Raw genomic sequence first — 20699 nt, forward strand, 5'->3', positions numbered from 1 at the left:
GGGGCATCGGGGAGGGTTTCGTCATCAGCGCCGACGGATAGTGAGCGTTTGCTAGGAATCGACGACGCGGGCGAAGTTGGATATTGTGGTTGTGGCACAGTCCGCGAGGCGGCCGAAGCGGCGCTTTGTTGCTGGAAATAATTTGTAAAGTCTGCGGGCGGTGGCGCGAATCTCACAGGCGGTGGTTGTTGGCCCATAGATGCCTGGAGATGTGCGGCTACTTCTGAGTCGGAACGAGGATAGGAGTCGTGTCTGCTCTCCGGGAAGGACTCCTGGGTCGGCGCGGGCGAAACGGCTGCTTGGGAGGGGCTACGTTGGGGCTGTTGAGTCGTCTGGCCATGCTGCTGGTAGTGCGGTGGAGGATGTTGGGCGAAGAGGTGGTTCGCAGGTTCGGCCGGGACGGCGGGTACAACTCGTTTCCGGCGCTTGATCTCCTGCTTCTTCATCTGCACTGGGCGGTGGACGCCATGCAGCTTGTAGTACAAACCACAGGCATTGCATATTGTATGTCCGGCCTCGTCTCGCCTCCAAAGCGGGGTGACAGTGGTCCTACAGTTGGCGCACGCGGGCACGACGTTCGCGCCGGCCGGGGTGGCGAGGTGCTGCTGTTGTCCGGGTTGAGGACCGTCTGCGGCCGGACCCTCGCCAACACTGGTCTGCTGGGTACTGCTCGAAGAGTTCACGTGAGCGAGGGCGTATCGGGCAGTCTTGGAAACGCGGTTGTTGTAGGCTGGGCAGCCGTTGCAACCCTGCTGGCCGCCGGTGCCGTTGCAACGACCGCCTCCAGGACATGTGCCTGAAGCTTGCTCAGCGGCAACGTAGGGAGGTCTTGACGATGCCTGGCATCCCGACGGTGACTGGCTTCGATCATGGGGCTCGGGCGTGTGTTGACCTGGCTGCACGGACATGGTGGGTGCCTGAGCTAGGTTCCTCTTCAGGTTCGAGGGGCGCGACTGGTTCCGCGCTTTAAGGTACAGACCACACGCGTTGCAGATAGGCTCGCCCGTGGGAGATCGCCGCCACAGGGGAGTGCGCGTGGTGCCACAGTTGCTGCACTGGTTAGAGGTGGGCCAAGCGGCAACGAAGCCGGGGGTAGCGTACCTGCAGGTCTGGCCGTTCATGGGTGCGTTTGCGGCAGTCGGCCTCGGGGTGGAAGCTCCTGGAGAGGGAGAGAGCGGGCGAGTCTGCTGGGCTTGGGCGTTGGCGGCAAAGTGTTGGATGTCTTCGAGGGAGTGGTGCTCAGAGACTTCGGGGCCTTTGCCACTGGGCTCGGGCGAGGACCGCTGCTCGCGCTCCGGCGGCATCTCGTGAGGCTGGGGTGGGTTTTCGCGGGCAGGGTGCGGCGGGTGCTGGTCCTGGGCGTTGCTCAGGGCGCGCAGGTTCTGGGCTAGCTCGAGCTCCTCTTGCGAGGCATGTCGCAAGACCGAGTCGGGGTGCGGCTGCGAGTGCAGCGAGTCGGCAGCGGCGCCGGGGAGGTCGTTTCGCGGGTGCAGCTGGGCCGAGGGGCCGGACATGGAGGGCAAACAAGCAGCGGACGCCAGAATTGTTATTGCGGCATCCAGCGAGGGCGTGGCAGCAGGAAAGAGCGGGAGCGGTTTGCTCGGCTAGCGGGAGGGTGAGAGGTGAGGGTGGAGGGGGCGGAGCGGAGATGGTTTGGTGATGGTGATCAGATAGATAAATGGACGGGCAGTGGGCAGACGTGGTCGGCGTGCTCTGGCGTGCGCGCGCCTAGGGCCGGGGAGAGCGGCAGTGGAGCCTTATGGGCACGCTTAGCTGCGCTCCGAGCGGAATGACAGCAGGCTGCAGGCGAGCGGGCTCACTTTCAGCAGCAGCCTGGGGGCGTGAGGTGCTCTCGCCGCAGAGGCAGGCTAGCTCGCAAAGGCACTGACGTTGGCGCCTCCCTCGCGCCCCTGGTCCAGTAAGCAAATTGCACCTGCCGCCATTGGCCGCACGAGGAGCGGTGAGGGGCGTCGCCGGCTGATCGCTTGACCCCGGCTGCCATCTCGCAACCATCGCAGCCACCAGCAACCGCATGCCTGCGCGCCGCATCCTGCCGCCGCAGCATCCTGGGCCTGCAGCCGCCTGCTGCTGGCTAGCCCGCTGCGAGCCCGTTTGGCGGCGGGCATCGTCCTGCGCCCGCCCGTTCCACCAGCCCTCCCGGACTAGACTAGCTTATCGATTGCCGGACCCTGCCTGAGCCTTACGGCAACACCGCGACGGCGCATTTCGAACATCTCATCGTCCTGCTCGGCCGCATTGCTCAACACTCCACACGGGCCTGCTCCCCATGCCGCGCCGCCCCCTGCGCCGTCTGCGTCCTCGACACGAAAACTCTGCGCACACGGCCGGCACCACATCCGTCCTCGTCCTCCACCTTCTTCACGCCCGTGGCCCGCACTTTAGGGTTGCACTAGCTCGCTGACCAACGCCGGCCTGTTGATTGGCTTCATGGAAAATTCCCGATCTCCGCTCTGCAGCTCACTTCTAGGCCCTCTCCACAATTGCTTCCATCGAAGCCGCAGGGAGCCTCTTGCTTTGCCTGCTCGCCTCTTGGGCCTGTTCCGTCCACGCACCAGCCAACTCACCGCTTCTCAGGCATGATTTGCGCGAGACACTGGCGCTCGGCTTCGGCCCCATCCGCTGCCCTCGTTAGTCTTTCTTAGTTGCCCTCTTGCCGAGCTATTGCCAGTCAGGTGCTGCTCGTCCCTGACTATTGCCGGCCCAGTCTTTGTCACGGGTAACGGACTGCTCTCTCCTCGATTATGCTATCCCCAGCCATGCCCGAGCCCGAAGTCCGCGCTTCGTCTCCGAGGCCGACTTGACTCGTCCGGTCCAAGCTCCCATCCGTTATATCCGTGATGGCTCGGAAATGGCTGGAGAGGGCTTGATGTCGCTACCGGAGGCTGAGTTAGCGATCGCAAACCTCGGCCCGGCAGGCCAGAAGCTCATCGCGCAAGCGAGTTGATTATGTGGAACCTTGTTATTATCAGATCCGCGATTTCTTTCAGGAAACCTCGGCGAGAGTTGCTGCCTTGAATCCATCCTTGCGGCATGTTGATCTCATCTTACAGCCAAGCTAGCATGACTAGAAGCGCTCTTTCTCGCGTCCCGCTGACGCATCGTGGGTCGTTCATGGCGTAAACTCAACCAAGGATCGCAGATTACTTCGGCATGATGCGCTGAGGGAAAGCCGTTGAACTTGGATCACTTGCTAGCGCGCAGCACAACGATTCTACGCTCGAATCCGTTCGAGCCCGGTGCGGATGACTCAGGTCAGGCCATCTCAGAGTAAAGTAGACTGAGCAAGAAGTTCTTCCATCTCTTCGTTCGAAAGATGGCTCCGAGTGTAGACAACGAAAAAGCCTGGACGGGAGCCCATAAATCATTGCTTCAAGTTCGCTTCGCTGATGTGTAACTATGGCACGTTCGACCCAAACTCCGCCCTTCTAGCATATCTGTACCATACTAGCACAAGACCAGAAAAGGCTTCGCCGCTGACCTACTCGTTCGCCGAAATGTTTACGCCATGTTGGCAGCGGGGAAACAGTCCGGCGGCCTTAAGCCGATACGGGACCCTTGTATACTGCAGCCTAAGAACTTTTTGCAACAAATCATACACATTGGAGGCTTATAATATACAGCATGCAAGGTACTTTGCAGTGCGGAGTGATCGATTTCCGTTTGCACCATCGTGCGACAGGCGTTGTTAAGGCAATTGGCCCTGGTCCGGTTGTGCAGCAAATCCAAACACAAGGCTTGGATGACCGTTGAAACAATTCGCTCACTGCTGCATATACGACGCGTATTACTCGGCCTCCGATGCTTTCGCCTACATGAGCCGTATGCAACGCAACGTCACACAACAATCCATGCCAGTCTAAACGAACGGCAACCTTCTGGCTGCCAAAATGGTTCTTTTATTGGCTGCCAACAAGGGTTTCATCTTCATCTCTATGTGCAGTGACGAGCACCTGCATGGTTTGATACATCAGGGAGCAAACGATTCAGCGCCGCAAAAAGGAACAATGACATAGCGGAAGGAGATTGTTCTGTCTCTGGTTCAGGGTTTATTTGGTTGGTCCATGGACGATTATTAGCACAGCTACTTCGTACAGCTAGTCAGATTACATGCCTGAGGAAGCGTACTTTACGCGAACCATCATCAAACCGGCGCTCGATGCTGTAATCCCAACGGTTGCAAGTCGTCCCATGTCCGATCAAAGCAATGGAAGCTTTACTCACTCTCTACCATTCAAGAACTAAGTAGCGCCTATGAGGCACTTAGACGCGAATGGCTGGCAGGTATCAATTGCAAGCCAGACATGCCGCAGCACCCTCAACGAAGTCAAAATCCCTATCTAGATACTTGACGTGCCACAGTACATACATCCTATTTGTTCGAGAGGGCCCTCAGCCAATACCGCGGAACTTTTCCTTCTCCTTCGTTATCATCCCAACCAATCCCGGTTGTAGTGTCGGTAAGTATCCAAACGCCATACGTCATGCTTGTTTTCTGCTGATGTCTCCGCCACAGTCCTCTACTAATATAACATATCCTCCTCGCCATTCTCAGACCGCACCAGTTCTTATCGCCCCAGACATCATTTGAAAGCTCCCCCACATTAATTCTGCTCCTCTCTTACCAAGAAACTCGGGTCCATCTCGATCTTTTTCCCAAACTTCTGCCACCAATCCTGAAATGCCTTCAACGGCACGACCTCCACGCCTCCAGGCCCCGCGTTTCCGGAAAAGCTGGCCAAGAAGTTGAAGGCGTTCCCGATGATACGCTGCGCGAGCAGCTTGACCGCCTCGGGATTCGTCGCCGCGGTGGCCGCCGCTCCAGCTTTAACTAGCTCCATGCTGCCATTGCCGCCATTGCCGCGGTTCTGGAAAGTCGCCGCCTCCTTCTCCGCCTGCTTGGCTTGCATTGCGGCGCCGACCTGGGCAAGAGGCTCGATGCTGATACCCAACGTCACGGCAGGTACCTGGGCCGCACCTCCCTGAGCGGCGGCGGCCTGGGCAACCTGTTCGAGGCCGTCGACCTTGAAGATGGCGCTTTGCTTCTCGTTGGCGACGGCGCCGAGGAAGCGGAAGTCGGGGGCCGGCGGGATCTGCACGTACACCGACGCGGCCGTGTCGGGCGGCAGCTGTGTGCCGGGGAGCAGGAAGACAACGATGTGGTTGAACGCCGGCGCCGCCGGCAGGTTGAAGGCGAACTGCGTTGGCGAGATGGCTTGAGGCTCGGTGAGGACGGGGCGTCCTGAGATGATGACGCCAAACATGGCGTGCGTGTAGACTGGGCTGGTCCCGTGCCGGCTAACGGCCTCCTCTTTCTATCTTCCTCGCTGCGAGAGCGTTGCTCCTGCAGTGGGCCGATGCGTGGTGGGATCTGCCGGGCGTGGGCTGAACGGTTCAGAGCTCGTACTCGTACCCAATAAAAACGTACGAAGTATCCTTCGCCGGGTAAGGGGCTGGTTGCCGCGGGGTATGGAGGGGCAGAGTTCGACGTCAGACCTGAGTCCACGGCGCTGTGGCTTGACGGCACCCGAGAGACCGCCCGTCAAGTTGTAGTTGTATCGAACTAATTTGTATTTTTCCCGCGACGCTGTTGAGGGATACGAGCCGCGTGTTTGGTATCTGCCTGATTGGGCGAAGCTGCTCCTGGGTTCGAGAAAATTCGAGCACGGCCATGACGTTTGCTGTCTCAGCTATCGATAAACGAAGGCGGCTTCGGAGAGTCGGGTCCCGCTTGCGCTCTCATCGCTGCCTTCGGAGTGGGCGGTGCGCTTGCCGGCGCCGCATTGATGAGATCTCTATGCGAGACCAGGCAAGCGAGCGCTGACCGGAAGTGCTACCGGTTTCCTTTGTTCCTGCCGCGTACGGGGTTTGCTGCCTCGCGTCCCGCTACCGCCGCTGGTGCGCTTCCTCCGACGTGCTGACGACCTCTCTTTCCCTGCGCTTTGATTCCCACCGTCCTTCGTGCCCCTGAACTGCTCCAGGGCCCTTCTTCTCCCTCCCTCACTCACCCAATCACCCAATCCCTCCCTGAACTAATCACTGTCGCCCCCCGTTAGCGCACGCGAACCATGGAGAAGACTAGCGGGAAGAGCAACATTGATCTGCTCAACGATTGCGATAAGTGAGTCCCACCAGCCTTTTCCCCAAACCAGCTTCTCCTGCACGCAACGCACGCTACCCAAAGCTCGGCCGCCCGTGCCGCACACTACTACTACTACGTACGATCATATCGTACGATCTGCCATGTAATCGTGCCTTGCTGGAGTGCCGGCTTATAGGAGCATCTGATTTTCTTTAAGGCCATGGCGCTCTTTTCCCCCGCTATTAATAGCCGCGCTTGCTAACCTATCCCGCGCCCCTCGCGGTTTGAAGCTTCCCCTACTATGAAACCGACCCAGGCCTCTACGATGCCGCGCTGGACCGCCTCTACATGCTGCAGGTCGCCGACGACGACACGATTCTCGGCTTCGTGCTGCCCGCCGTGGCCGAGGTGCTGCGCGGACTGCCGCAGTGGACCTTGAGCGACGACGACCGCTCGCTGGTGCTGGACAGGCCAGACGACGATAGCGACGACGACGACGAGGCCCTGACAGAGCCGCAGCGCACCGCGCTGGTCGCGCAGACCACGCTGGCAATGCGTGAGACGGGCCACTTCCAAGTCTTGGCCGGCTGGCGCGACGAGCTCTACCCCGTCTACGGCCGCGACGGCGCCCTGTTGTTCCGCATCGAGCGCTCCGCCAGCCCGCTTTTCGGCGTCGTGTCGTACGGCGTGCATATGACTGCGTATCGCAAGGAGGGGGAAGAGTACAAGTTCTGGGTCCCACGCCGCGCCCAGACGAAGCAGACGTACGGCGGCATGCTGGACAACACGGTCGCGGGCGGCCTGGCTGCCGGCGAGAAGCCGGCCGACGCTCTCGTGCGCGAAGCTGAGGAGGAGGCGAGCCTGCCAGCCGAGCTCGTCAGGCAGAAATCGCGGCCCGTCGGCAACGTTTCGTACTTCCTGGTGCGGGACGAGCGCGCGGGCGGAGAGACGGGCCTGCTGCAGCCGGAGAGCCAGTACGTGTATGACCTGGAGCTGCCGGAGGACGTCGTGCCGAAGCCGAACGACAACGAGGTGGAGTCCTTTCAGTTGATGACAACAGGGGAGGTGCAGGCCGCGCTGAAGAACGCAGAGTTCAAGCCTAATTGTGCGCTGGTCATGCTTGACTTCTTCATCAGGCATGGTATTCTGACGCCGGAGAACGAGCCGGACTACTTGGACATTGTGTCGAGATTGCATCGTCGCTTCGAGTTTCCTACGGTCAGGATGCCAGGCACATCGTTATAGAAGGGAAAGAAGGACGGGGAGAAATTTGCAATTTAAGAACAAAAAGTCCCTTTGTGATTCTATTGGCTGCGCAGGACGCATAGCATGAATAGCGAAGCTGATTTTCTTTTTTTTTTCTCTGCATACCTATTGGATATATCTCTTTGCGAATACACTTTTTCATGAGGCGCTTCGGGCGCCAATGCTTCAGCAATGGGGAATTCAGCGTGCCAGTCCATCTCCAAACGCCATCAATGCATGCCCCGCGTGGCCAGTGGATCTGGTATTTCGTCAAGCTGGTGGAATCGGACGGTTCGGGTGCGTCACCGAAGACCACATGTTGGGGGGACTTTCTCAGGCAAAAACGTTCTTTCGCCCGGCCGCACTTCATCGCTCATTTCTTGAGCAGCAGGTAGACGTAGTCGATCCGGAGCGGAGTGAGCTTCTTGTACGGTCCGTCAATGTAGAGCAACAGCCCACCGAAGGAAACATAGACCTTACTGTAAGACGATCTAGTCAGTCTTTGATCTCAAGATTGTGCATGAACGGCCACTCTCAGGCGCGATCCCTTGTCCCAACTCGCCAGCCCAAACTTTGCGGAATCGCACTTACATGTGATCGCCGTCGCCCTCCTCGAACCGGTAGACCTTGCCGTGGCAGACGTAGTCGTACATGTCGGCGAGGGTGGTCTCGGTGCTGGCGTCGAGCTCGCGCCAGCCCTTCTCGTCCTTGGTGCCGTCGAGATTGAGAGTGCTAGCCAACAGCAGCTGCACCGTCTCGCCCACCTCGACAGGGTACAGCTCCGAGTTGACGTCCAGCGTCATGGTCGTCTGCGAGTCGGCGGACGTGCCTGCCAGCCGCGTCACGCGGTCGTACCTGGCCTGGTCCAGTGACGTGATGTGGAACGTGTCCTCGTAGAGCTGTGAGTCCGCCATTGTGTCTGGTTCTTCTGCGAAATGTGCGGGCCTTTTTTTTAGATGTCGGTGTTGCGATGGATTGTATTTGCAGCGAAGGTGGCGATATCAATCCTTGAGGTGCGCGGACTGCGGCGACCTGAGTGGTAAGGTTCTGGCACGGAGCGATGAGGTGAGTGGGCGCCGGTTTTGCTTTGTTGCGCGCGGCCTGAAATCTGCTTGCGCCGGAGGTAGACGCGGGATGCTTCGAAAGCCCAGGCGGTGGCAGAAATTCTTCGCGCGCGCATCCTCTGAAAGTCATGGCCGCTTCTGACGCAAACGCTGTGACGCGGAACGACTTTTTCTTTGACCGGACATCCCGTACTCCATCTGCCCAACGCCGCCCACATGGCCTTCCGAAAACGCAACGTAGGAATCGGCCGCGTGCCTCCGGGCTCAGAACCGACATCTCCCACTGCAGCACCGAGTCCGGCGCCTGCGAGCACGCCAGGCATACGCCCGTCCCCAGTCGATGGCCGCCCTACTACGTCGACTGGCACACCTTCGTTGGACGGAATTCTAGCAGGTCATGCTGGTTTTGCGCTTGGTTCTTCTCTGCTGATCGAGGAAAGTGGAACGACCGACTTTGCTGGTGCGCTCCTCAAGTACTATGCTGCAGAGGGTATCACCCAGGGACACACGGTACATGTAGTCGGCCTGGGTGAGCCATGGGGAAGAGCGCTTCCGGGCTTGATTGGCGTCGCAGACGGCGAGACAGCGACGGCCCCGAGCGGGACTAAAAACAAGGAGCGCATGAAGATAGCATGGAGGTACGAGAGGCTTGGTGAATTTGACGCGGAGAAGAGAATCGGGGGTGCAAGAGGTGTGTGGGAACCTGCTGCTTCTTTTCCTATGCTTGTATATATTCTTGAATGCGAACGCTGCCATCAGAAACCTGCTCGGTCTGAACCAGTGAGCTGATTCGTATGGTCGGGTACAGGACCGGCTGAGCGAGCACCGCCAGGCGCTTCTGCCACATCGCCAGCGTCTCCGGACACAGCTGCGCCGTCTCCATTCTGCCATAAGTTCGACCTCGCCAAGCGACTCGAGTTTCCGGCCGGAACATCTATCAACTACATCCCTCTTCCGCCTCCCTATCAGCAGACCTCTCCTTTTACATCCATCCTCCAATATCTTGCCTCACAGCTCGCCTCAAGCCCAGCCACAACCATACATCGTCTTGTGGTGCCAAGCCTGCTCTCGCCGGCGCTTTACCCACCCCACTCAAGTCGGCCGTCTTTCCTTCTCCAGTTCCTTCATGCGCTGAGAGCACTGTTGCGGAAGTACGCAAACAGACTAACAGCCATGCTTTCACTCCCCTTGGAGCTTTACCCGCGAGGTTCCGGAATAGTGCGGTGGGCAGAACTCCTCAGTGATGGCGTACTAGAGCTGCAGCCATTCCCGCATCTCATGGACACATACGGCGAGCTGGCCTCGTCGGGTGCAGCAACAACTAGTGAGGAAAGACCGCAGGGAATGCTTAGGGTACACAGGCTGCCGGTGTGGCACGAGCGCGGAGGAGGCGGAGGTGGCGTGGCTGGCGTTGGAGACGACTTGGCGTTCACCCTAAGCAGGAGGAAGTTTGTGATCAAGCCGTTCAGCCTGCCACCGGTAGAGGGAGACACGGAGGCGCAAGGCGCGCTTGGAGCCGAAGGAGGCGGTAGTGGGAAGCAGACAAAGGTCGACATTGATTTTTGAGAAATACGGAGGTGGCTCTCAAGGCTCCTCATCAGAGTCTTGGACGTTTTCGAGCATTTCTTCCATCTCGATCTGTTCCCAGCCAGCTTGGCCGGTGCCAGAGCCCAGACCTCTGGCGTAGCTGCGGCCAAAGGAGGCCTGGCGCGGATTCATTGATGCGCCGGCGATGCTGGCTCGGAAGCTGTCCCCAAGACAAGAAGACAACGCCATCCAGGCTGCGACAGCAAGTTAGCCGAGATCGCTTCCAAGAATTCAAGATGTCGCACCAATGAACATGACCAGCGGCAGGAAGAAAATGAGACCGAGAATGATCCAGACGCCCATGATGTCGACTTTGAGTTGTCACTGGGAGCGCCGATGATCAGCACCGGGCGCGAGCTGGGGTGAAGCGTGATGAGCGGCTGGCCCGTGCGCGGGCCGCCGGACGCGCTAAAAATCCCATGAACTTTTTCGCGTCGCCGTTGACTCCTCACTCCACCATCACACAATGTGACTGCCACTCCCACCGCCTCACCGGGGCACCCGCATCAAGGTAAGCTCCCACGCCCGCCTTCTTCACCTCCCCCCTCGAATGATTAGAACAAACTTTTTATCAATCTGTCAATCCCCTGACGCCCGGGCTACGGCTTTGGGCTTTTGACGAGAACGAGTTGGACACATGACACGCAACCGAAGCAACCTTGTTGAAGCTCCTTCCCTTTGCAAAGTCCCGTCGCTAACTGCGTCGTAGTCTAGCTTCACATTGAATCCCTGTTGACACCATGAGTGGCCTCGGCCTCGACCACGTCTTCCCCTTCCCGCGAGATGACGCCGTTATGGTGTCCAGCGAGTCGCCGGAAGCCTCAGAGGGGGTTCGGACGCCACAGGTAGTCATCAACGACTCGAAAGAGACGTCGAATCAGAGGCCATCGCCCGAGAAGGGACAGCTCGGGGAAGGGTCGCCCGGTTCGCTCGCACATGTCTTCCCATGGCAGCGTTCTCCCAGCCCGCCTTTTGACCAAGGTGGCATGGAAACCGGAATGCAGGTCTTCGAGCCTTTCGATATTGGCGACATGACTCCGACTCCAAGCGAGTGGTCTGACGGGCAGTTCTCGAGCGCCCAGCAATCGCCCGAGTGGCGGCGGAAAGAGGCAGTATTTAGGCCTGACCGAGCTCCCACGCCAAGGAGTGTGTCTGCCGCGTCGGCGTCGCAGCTCAGGGCTCTTGCGCAGCCCGAGCCCACTTCGGCGCCTAGGTCTGAGCCTGCCATCCCCGATGAGGAGTTGCTTCCAACGCCTATTGCTGAAGAGAAGTTTGCCCCGCTTGCTAGCGCTGCAGATGAATCGCAGCTGGCCGTGGAAGATGATGGCTCGACAGAAGAGCCTGCTTCGCCGGTGTTGAACGTTATAGAAGATCTTCAGGCCCAAAATGATATCCCTGTTCCAAGTTCCTCCCTCGATGCTGTCCCGCAAGAAACCCTTTCAAATGCGCAGCCTGAACAACCCCAGCCACAGCAAGAGATAGGCGCAGAGATGGCAGAATCTCCTGAAGCCCCGCCGCCCTCTCCAGTCCCCATTTCTCGGATCGCCAATCGCTACATGCTATACGATACGGATGATATATCGTACCTGAGACGGGCGCACAACATTTGCGGTGTTCTGATCGGTACTCTTCCCAGCCACCCTCAGCAGAATGTTTTCCTCGGAACACCTCTTGAGCTCATGCCTGAAGAGGCGCGTCGCCTTGTCGAAATCGGAGCAGCCTACATCGTCGATGACATCGAAAGGCACAAGACGGGCGTCCTGGGCCTAGGTGAGGCTGAGCGTAAAGCACTACTCAAGGCGCTCCAAAAGCAAGGTGTCGAGGCGTCGCGGGCAAACCAGCAGAAGGCGGACGACATCAAGAAGGAGGCCATGAAGAAGAATGCCGACAAGATTGAAAAGGCGCGTAAGGCGAAGCAGGAAAAGCAGCAACAGCAAGAACAAATGGCCGCGCAAGACAACGCAGGAAGCGAAGATGCTGAATCGTCCCTTTTCGCTTCCGAGGCAACTATCCGTCCTGCCTCGCCCGCCCCGTCGCAGGCACCGTCGTTAGTTGCACCCGAAGACCGCTTCTACATCACTCCGTCCACTTCGCACCTGCCTCTCCCGACGTCGCCGCCGGAGCCTAAAGAGCCTCCAAAGGTCCCGAGATCGTACCCGCTCTTTGCGTATCTCCACTCGAGGGGCTTCTTCATGTCGCCGGGTTTGCGGTTTGGCTGCCAGTACTGCGTCTACCCGGGCGATCCGCTGCGATTCCACAGCCACTACTTGGCAGTGGGTATGGGATGGGACGACGAATTTGACTTGATGCAGCTGGTTGGAGGAGGACGACTAGGCACCGGTGTGAAGAAGGGGTTCTTGGTTGGGGGGAAGGAGAGAAAGGCCGGCCAGGTGGACGACAAGGAAGAAGACTCTGCAGACGGGGTCAGGGCTTTCAGCATTGAATGGAGCGGTATGTGAATTGGCTTCTTGAAGCGATTTCTTGGTCTGCATGGCATGGCGCCGGATGCTCAGTAAATATTTGAGACCACTTGCGGGCAACGGTATTACCTAGACGGCTTTGACTTCTGTGAATGTTATTCACTTCCCCCAACCAACAAAAAAAAAACACTATAGAGGACCATCGCTATCAAGCGAACGAGCACAACGTGTATACACTTCTTGTCGTTGTTTCGTCCGATTAATTAGCTCATATGTGATGCGATTGAGCTTGTTTCACGGCCGGACGATTACGTTCCCCGTCGAAGGAGTGCACATTCGTTCGCTGTATATTGTTACACATTCTGGGAAGTAGCGTAGGCGACCACACCAACTCCCGTAAGTTAAGCGAGCAGTTACCCGAAAAGGAAAGAGGAGTTCGATGCATTCATTTCGGGCCGGGTGCCCACCTCACGCCACCCGAACCCGCCGAACCCGCCAGGCGGGGCATATGGTGGTTCTCACTCCACCACGCGAGCGGTTTTAGGACCCCGACGTTCGGAGCCAGTTCAAACATACGTGCGAGTCGTTGAGCTCCGGCGGGCAACGAGGTAGGCTCGACGGGCATTGTTGCCATCGCTACGGGGAACGCGGTTGCCATCTGAGCAATGGATCCAGTACGGTGAATTTGCTCCAAAAATGAGTCGAGTTGCTCGCAGCCAAAGGGCATCGGTAAATGGACGGCGATGAGGACAGTCATCGTCATGAGATATGCTGGGCGTTTTCTTTTCGAATGCGGCAGAGCTCCGTCTTTTACCACTTTGTAGAGTGCGGTTGAATTGTTCAAAGCTGCATGATAAAGCTGCATGATCCAGAAGCTCACACGTGGTTCGCCAGGCGGCGGCCCAGCAGCGCGACGCCTTCATTGACGATGATACCTCATATTCGATACACACATACCCTAATCACCTCCAACTCCCGATGATTACCGCTTTCCCCCGCTCCACCCATTACTAGGGACTCATCCCCTCGCCATCCTCCTCCGGCGATTCCCCACTACCCTTATCATTACCACCATTTCCGCTCCACCCCGTCCCCCTCCCCTCCCACCACTCCCTCGCGCCCACACCTCCCCCAGCCGTCGCCCCAGCCCCATCTCCGGGCCCCGCGTTGAATATTCCGTCTCCTCCACCACCGCCGCCGGCATCCCCACCAACAATCTCCCCCGTGCTTCCCCTCCTCGGCCCCCCGACCGAGCCTCGGCTCTGTACCCCTCCCGCCGCCGCCGCCGTCGCCGCCGTCGCCGCGCCCAGCCTCGCAGCAGAAGCAGCAGCAGCAGCAGCGTGATGCTGCTCCCTCCTCTCCCATGCCAGGCGCTCGTACGCCATCTCCTTCGCCGCGCGCTGCGCGTCCGATTCGCGGGGCGCGGTGGCGCTGGCGGCCATCATGATGCTGGCGCGCTTGATGCTGCGGCGGGCGGCGGTGGCGAGCGAGAGGGCGGTGGGTGTGTTTGCGGTGTGCGGGCCCGGGGGGAAGTCGGAAGGAGTATGTGGATGCGGATGCGGATGGGGCGAGGACGGGGACGGTGTCGTTGGCAGTGGCGGGGTGGATGCGTGGCGGAGGAGAGGTGGGCGTGGCGGGGTCAGCGACGAGCAGCGGGACGTTAGAGGCGGTCGTGCGATGCTGCCGGCAGCGGTAAAGGTGGATCGGCGAGGCGGTGCAAGGCCGGACGGGGAAGGCGGAGAGATGGGGGTGATGGCGTCTTCATCTTCGTCTCCGCCATCACGATCGATTCTCGAGGCGGTTGATGGTGGGACGAGCGACGGTGGCGGTGGAGGAGGCGGAACGGCAGAGGGGCGTGCGAGCTGAGAAGTATGTTGCGGCGTGGAGACGGCAGTGCGATAGTCGGCGGCCATGGTCATGGTCGTGGTGTTGGCGTCGACACATGTGCTCCCGCTCCAGCGTTGGCTGGGCCTGCGGCTATCGCCGTCCCCCTCCTCCAGGTCACCATCTTTGCTGCGCCGCAAGCAGAAGCTGCTCCAGAAGCAGCGGCTAGGGTTGCCCTCAATGTGGCGCCACGGCTTTTCGCGCAACGAGAACACAATGGCGTTGACTGCCCCGATGAAGCAGAGGCAAAAGTTGTTGAGCGTGTTGACGATGAACGGCGGCCGCCGCACGAGCTTAGAGTTGTACGTCAGGCACAGGGCGACGAACGGGAACAGCCACATGCAGATGTAGACGAGCGGGTACACGAACACCTGCCGCAGTTGCCGGCGGATGTGCGCGCGCTTCTGGCGCATCTGCGCCTCCAGCGGGTCGGACACGCGGCGACCGGACCTACGCTCAGCACGGTTGGTGGAAGAGGAGGTACGGAAGCGATTTCGGTTGGAAGACGTGCTTTTGGCTCCATCAGAGGCGCGCCGACTCGCATTGAAAAACGCCGTGAGCGCCATGATGTTGTTTCGACCAGGCGATGAGCGTTGAGAGTCGATAGAGCCGGGCATGCTCGAGCGATGACTGATGTTTGGATTGTCGCAAGCATCCTTCAAGGACCCTCGCCACGAGCGCAGGCTTTCGGAGATGCTTTTCCGTTTACTACTAGGATTAGCAGGCTCTGCTTCCGCCTCAGGGGCGACGAGACTGGTCGGGACCTCGATGCGAACTCGTGAGTTACGTCGGCCATCTGGAGAAACAGTCATCATTGATGGACCCGCATTTGGATCCAGGAAGGCTTCGTTGGGGACTTCGCTCATAGGGTCCGCCGAGGAGATTTGCCGTATATGTGCAGGTCGAGGCCTGGTCGTCAAATCGGCAGAAGCAGATGCAACATCAGTGGCTTGGTCGCCCGGATCAAAGGACGGGCGATGAAGGCCAATCTCTGGACTGCCGCCGCGTTTGATTTCTGTCACTTGTGGGCTTCCGTCAAGCGTCTCGGACAGGAAGCTCGTTGAGGTTGTTGAATGGTGTCGGAATGCGGCCGAAAAGTGACTGAATTCGCGGTGAACGTGCGCGTAGATTGCGATTGCCAGCCCCAGAATCGTGATCCAGATGGCTAAGCGTGGGACCCATGCCAGTGCGAGGCGATACCAAATCGGCCGTAGGGGCAGTGTGCAAAAGGCACCCTGGGAAAGGTATCCGGCGCCCTGAGGGTCTGCAAAGGGAAGGGAGGCAAATATCTGGGGGACGATCAGGATGAACGCGTAGATCCAGCGGCGGTAGCTGTACAATCGATCATCCCCGCCAGCGATCGATACCGGCGGCTTGAATATTTGCGTTGCGCCGTGTATCGATATAAACAGTACCGAGAAATCTGCGCCGGTCAGCGGATGGACACACGAATGGATAAGGCAGGTAAGCCCTGACCAGATATCTCAGTGGCCATTTGTATCAGGTATCCGGCAGCTTGGCAGAAATGAGTGTGGGTGTAGATGGTTCCACGCCTAAAAGATACTATGGCGAACACCAGGTACCATAGGGAGCGTACCCAGTCTCCAAGGATAAGCAGCATGATCAATCTGTTTCGCCCTCAAATTAGCTGTCAAGACCTTTGAGGTGAAGAGTGAGGAGTCCCCGACTTATGCCTGAACCGCTTTCTCATTCGTATGAACCAGAAAAAGGCAATCGACACCAGAACCAAGCTAATGCATGCTGCAACGACCGAGGTAACCTGCACTATGAACTTTTTGTGATCATCAAAAAGGAAAATGTAGTCGACATTCTCTTCCGAGCTGGCGTTGTGCCACCGGCGGGAGTATAAGCCCACATTCCGCGCGGCCGTCGAGGAAATCCATGACGTGAAGCCATCCTCTGGTCTTTGCATTGTAGGGGGTGCGAGGCGAGGTAGCGCTGCCGTTGATATCGCTATGAAGGGCATTCTGGGAAAGGAGCACGCCCCAGCGGGGCAGCTACGGGTGGCTAGGCGCAGGAACCGTTGCTGATGTCAAGGTCGAAGGGGATTCGGTTCGGAGCTACGCATGGACAGGTCCAACGGTAATGACAGGCGGTCACGTTCGACGTCCGAGGCAGCAATGCTGTGGCCGATTCCTGCCTTTAAGCTGCCTGGACGTGTTCCGAGACACCTCGACCGATGCAGCCTGAAGAATTTCGGAGAAGAGAGTGAAGACAGGGAAGCTGGGGGAGCGGAGCGAGGTCCCTTGGTGGTTGAAAACGGCAAAGGGACAAAGGCACTAACTCGACCTGCGCGCAACCTACCTCATCGTCGGCCGATAGTTTACCTCGCCCCACACGAGCAAATGGCTAGGGGGTCTCCAGTACAGAAATCACCGGCTCTCTTTTACAAATATCTGCCTTGCGGGGCGTTTTGACCTGGCTGACCCCTCGAGACAGATGGTTCCAGGGCACACCTAGAACCTACAAGTCTGAACCAGGGACCAGTTTACCTACACTGTGATCCGACACACCTCGGTTGGACACGTCCATCGCTTCGCTATGAAGCTGCTGCCGCCGAAGCTGCCGTCATCGCCTGTGCCGCGAACCTGAGGCGGGCTACGTCTTACACATGGGACGATCCGGGTGAGCATGCCGAGAGTATTTGTCTTTGTCCTCTGCATTCCAGGGCGGAAGCTATAATGGCCGGTCCCACACACTGATCCAGAACCTTATCCGTCTCGCTCGCATGCAAACCACGTCAGAGCTCTTCTCCTTCGATCAGCCACTTGGCGCATGCCGGTCGTTCGCTCAGGCGGCTGCATTCGCACAGCACGCGCGCGGATGCGATGCCGGTGGCCCTTGTATGTAAGCTCGACGGCCTCGGTATCTCAGTCAAAACTGGGAGCCAAGGCGATCAGGCTGAATCTCAGATCGCCACCTCCTGCCTCTTGCTCACGCTTCAGGAAGCTCCGCACGCCGAGGTTCAGCGCCTTCTCCGACAGCACATCCTCATCAACGCCCAGCACGCCTCTCTCGAGCGGGCCTTTGCGCCTTCCGTCCATCTCCCACAGCCGGTTATCTTCGGACTTGACGAAGCAGACATAGTGCAAGTCGACGGCAGCGTCCGCCTCTGGCGCAGCCGTGTCGCCGCCCGAAGCCGCGGATTGATGCGCGCTCTCGAGGGCTTGCGATTCGTAGAGGAGGTCCGCGCGGGCAGCGGGTGTGAGGGGAACGGCACTGGCAATGAGCTTCGCGAGGTCGCTTTCCGGCTCTGCGAAGTGTCAGTATCTCCTTGTTTGCATTGCCACCTGTGGAGCTGGGCGCGTACCGATGTGCGAGCGGGCTTTGCCGTTGGACACGCCGTGAAGCAGCCCGATCAAGCCGCACGCATTGCCGATCGTCTGCTTATACCATACAACGGGCTCGCCCGTCCCAGAGCCCGCATACTCGGATTTGGAAGAATCCTCCTCCCGGCGGAATTTCTCGTACGTGTTGCTGACCGGGAAGATGAGCAGCAGCGCGTGCGCCGGGCGGGGAACGAAAGCGAGGAGCTCCGGCTCGTCGATGCTGAAAACATCGTGAAAAGCTAGTTTCGTGGACAGTCCGAGCTTGTGCACAAGTGCACTCATCACCTCCGGGTTGTTCTCTGTTGACAAGTGAGCTGCCTGGACACGGCGACCTTAGTGGTGGGAGTGTTCGCACCGAGAGGGACGAAGCTCTTCTTGCCCTTGGGCACATCAGGGTTGTCGAGTCGCTCTTGTTCGGTGGCCATGTTGGACGATAAGCTTTGGAAGTTGAAAGCTGCAGTAGAGTTGCGGGGTGGACGCGGCGGTTGTGGAGCTTCGCGTTTATTCATAGAGCAGGCAGCTTCGAGGATCCCTGCCCAAGCGCCCTATGACGTGCCGACGTCGGCAGACGCGGGGAACATTACAAATTGCGCGCGAATTCCAACACGAGGCATTCACTTAAAGAGCATCGGACACTACTAAAATCATTGGTGGGCGTGCTAGTTTAGCGGTTTCTTCAGCATCATTTGGTCCTCAATCTCTTGGCTATCAAGAGCTGCCTTGAGCACCCAAGGTTTACCCACTGCTTCAAAACCTCCAACGCCGAGTAATGCAGTCTCAAGCCGCACATACACAAGCCATATTCCAGGCTATTTTTCTTTCCTGGCCAAGCCACCGAGCCCTTCGCAATGCCTCACGTTGGAACCATAATGCATAGATCGGCCGTATCGCAGGATTATCGTAAAGTCATCGCAAGGAGCCAGTGCTCCAGGAATTGAGAAGCCGGGCCATTGATAACCAAGAGGGAGGCCTTGTTCCAGCTGCTCCTGTATGCCGTTGGGGCCCCGAACCGATCAGCGCCGCAATGTTATAGTTTCACCAATGCCGATACGCTGTCATTCAGGAGGCACGCTCTTAGTTTCCGGGCCTGCTGCTGTTGTTGCTGACGATCTTGATCTTGTCGGCGGTAAGCGACTGCGAGTTGTCCATCTTGAAGGTGATGTCCTTGATGATGAAGGTCCACACGTCGTCACAGAAGCGGTAGGTGTCGAGGTGGCCCTAAAGCGCGCGCGCATTTAGTATGTCGTAATGGGCGCCGTGGGACGAGGGCGGCGCATACCTTGAAGCTCATGCGAGCTTTCACCTTCTCGGATATAACATCCGCAAGGGCCTTGTCGAAGTTCTGCATAATCTTGATGGCCAGCTGCGGCTCCATGCGACGGGTGCTGATGAGCTCGTCCAGCGTGTCCATCAGGGTGAGACCGATGCTGCTGTTGTTTAGCCACAGCGAGAACTTGGGAGGCTCCGCCATGGTGTGGCTGCAGTGCAGTGCAAAGCATACCTGGTCTTCCGATAGATCTCGTAGTAGTTGAGGTCGCTCATCTTGGCGAGCGAATGACAGCACCGCGTCTGAAGTCGGTGGATGAGCAGAAGGTGCGGTGGGCCACGAAGCGCGTGGTTGCAGAGAGATCGGCGAGGCAAGGGCGGCGTCAGCGACGGGAGGCGGCAGCACACGTGATGGAGGCTGGCCCGGGCTACGGCCTTTCTCCGAGCCGCGACGAGCTCCAGCGAGCGCCAGGTCCAAGCAAGCAGCAACGCCCGACCGCGCCGACCACCGCCCTCGACGAGCTCAGAGGGTCTCTTTTCCGTTTTCCATCTCACACTGATCACTCCGGGGAGTTTCGCGAGGATGCCACTCATCTATGGCGCTGGTGGCGCGACCGCCGCCTTGACCGTCGTCGGCCTGTGTACGTTTACACTCTTGCCGCTCCCGCTCGCGGCCTGGCGCTGACATGCTCGCAGATATGCTGTTCAACGGCGAGGGCGAGGCCTTCAACGTATGCGCTTGTGCTTCTGATGGTCGACCGCGAGCTTAGCTGATGACGTCGCTTCCAGGTTGGACAATTTCTCGAGAGCGTTTCGCCGTACATGTGGGCAGACATGGGCATCGGCCTTTGCATCGGCCTGTCCGTGGTGGGGGCTGCATGGTACGCCAATAGATGGAGCACGGAGGAAATAGAAGGAGCTCGCTGACGCCGTTTGCAGGGGTATTCTCATCACCGGTAGCTCCATTCTCGGTGGAGGTGTCAAGGCGCCCCGGATACGGACCAAGAACTTGATTTCCATCATCTTCTGCGAGGTCGTCGCCATCTATGGTGTTATCATGTCCATCGTCTTCTCTGCCAAGATCCAGTCCGTCAGCGGCGATGCCCTCTACTCGGCCTCAAACTACTACACTGGATATGCGCTTTTCTGGGGAGGTATTACGGTTGGCATGTGCAACCTTATCTGCGGCGTCTCCGTCGGCATCAACGGCAGCAGTGCTGCCCTTGCCGATGCGGCGGATCCTAGCTTGTAAGTGCCCCGCACACATGTCTTCCACGAAGCTAATGCATGTACAAAGGTTCGTCAAGATCCTCGTCATCGAGATTTTCAGCTCCGTTCTTGGCCTTTTCGGGCTCATCATTGGCCTGCTGGTCTCTGGAAAGGCCGCCGATTTCAGCATGGAGTAAACGGTCATTTCACAAGACCAAAAGGGACATTACCGCCGTCGGCTCGATGGGATGGATCAATGATGTACTATGAGGCGTTGGGATAGACGTCAAAATGGCAAGGAAGCACGGCAGGCGGTTGCAGTGTACGGTCTCCTTCGTCCTGTGCATATTCAGGCTTGTATATTTGGGAATTGCAGGACAGGGTCCAAGGAGAAGGGTGTGGCGGGCGCGGCGGTAGTCGATAAATTATTTGGCATTTAGCGCATTTTTGTAGCAAAATATCCGCCATGGATGCGGGATCATTTCATGCTCTGTTGGGGGATGAGACTTGATAAATGCGCGCTCCAGCTTTGCCCATTGGCGCTGGCGGCAATCAAGCGACATCGGATAAGACG

The 20699-nt window shown here is 58.6% G+C and overlaps 7 protein-coding genes across 7 annotated transcripts; 3 read left to right on the top strand and 4 right to left on the bottom strand.

Annotated features, from left to right (window-relative positions):
* Positions 1 to 4622: 4622 nt before the first annotated feature.
* SLS55_008764 (uncharacterized protein) lies at positions 4623 to 5282 on the bottom strand (the record flags this gene model as incomplete). Its single annotated transcript, XM_066780170.1, has 1 exon — positions 4623 to 5282. The coding sequence occupies one exon, from the start codon at positions 5280 to 5282 to the stop codon at positions 4623 to 4625; it is 660 nt and encodes a 219-aa protein (XP_066629399.1).
* Positions 5283 to 6086: 804 nt separating this feature from the next.
* SLS55_008765 (uncharacterized protein) lies at positions 6087 to 7345 on the top strand (the record flags this gene model as incomplete). The annotated part of the gene is made up of 2 exons (XM_066780171.1): positions 6087 to 6139; positions 6391 to 7345. The coding sequence occupies 2 exons, from the start codon at positions 6087 to 6089 to the stop codon at positions 7343 to 7345; spliced, it is 1008 nt and encodes a 335-aa protein (XP_066629400.1).
* Positions 7346 to 7718: 373 nt separating this feature from the next.
* On the bottom strand, positions 7719 to 8259 carry RPB8 (DNA-directed RNA polymerases I, II, and III subunit RPABC3; the record flags this gene model as incomplete). Its single annotated transcript, XM_066780172.1, has 2 exons — positions 7719 to 7824; positions 7937 to 8259. The coding sequence occupies 2 exons, from the start codon at positions 8257 to 8259 to the stop codon at positions 7719 to 7721; spliced, it is 429 nt and encodes a 142-aa protein (XP_066629401.1).
* Positions 8260 to 10736: 2477 nt separating this feature from the next.
* Positions 10737 to 12455, top strand: SEN34 (tRNA-splicing endonuclease subunit; the record flags this gene model as incomplete). Its single annotated transcript, XM_066780173.1, has 1 exon — positions 10737 to 12455. The coding sequence occupies one exon, from the start codon at positions 10737 to 10739 to the stop codon at positions 12453 to 12455; it is 1719 nt and encodes a 572-aa protein (XP_066629402.1).
* Positions 12456 to 17191: 4736 nt separating this feature from the next.
* On the bottom strand, positions 17192 to 18075 carry YUH1 (ubiquitinyl hydrolase 1; the record flags this gene model as incomplete). The annotated part of the gene is made up of 3 exons (XM_066780174.1): positions 17192 to 17574; positions 17632 to 17889; positions 17958 to 18075. 3 exons carry the CDS (start codon positions 18073 to 18075, stop codon positions 17192 to 17194), a joined length of 759 nt encoding a protein of 252 aa, XP_066629403.1.
* A 649-nt stretch (positions 18076 to 18724) lies between these two features.
* Positions 18725 to 19192, bottom strand: toa2 (Transcription initiation factor IIA subunit 2; the record flags this gene model as incomplete). Its single annotated transcript, XM_066780175.1, has 3 exons — positions 18725 to 18868; positions 18930 to 19128; positions 19152 to 19192. 3 exons carry the CDS (start codon positions 19190 to 19192, stop codon positions 18725 to 18727), a joined length of 384 nt encoding a protein of 127 aa, XP_066629404.1.
* A 307-nt stretch (positions 19193 to 19499) lies between these two features.
* On the top strand, positions 19500 to 20322 carry vma16 (V-type proton ATPase subunit c''; the record flags this gene model as incomplete). The annotated part of the gene is made up of 5 exons (XM_066780176.1): positions 19500 to 19557; positions 19613 to 19647; positions 19706 to 19797; positions 19856 to 20164; positions 20214 to 20322. 5 exons carry the CDS (start codon positions 19500 to 19502, stop codon positions 20320 to 20322), a joined length of 603 nt encoding a protein of 200 aa, XP_066629405.1.
* Positions 20323 to 20699: the final 377 nt, after the last annotated feature.

Source organism: Diplodia seriata, assembly GCF_021436955.1.
Source record: "Diplodia seriata strain FDS-637 chromosome Unknown scaffold_9, whole genome shotgun sequence".
NCBI classification, from domain to species: domain Eukaryota; kingdom Fungi; phylum Ascomycota; class Dothideomycetes; order Botryosphaeriales; family Botryosphaeriaceae; genus Diplodia; species Diplodia seriata.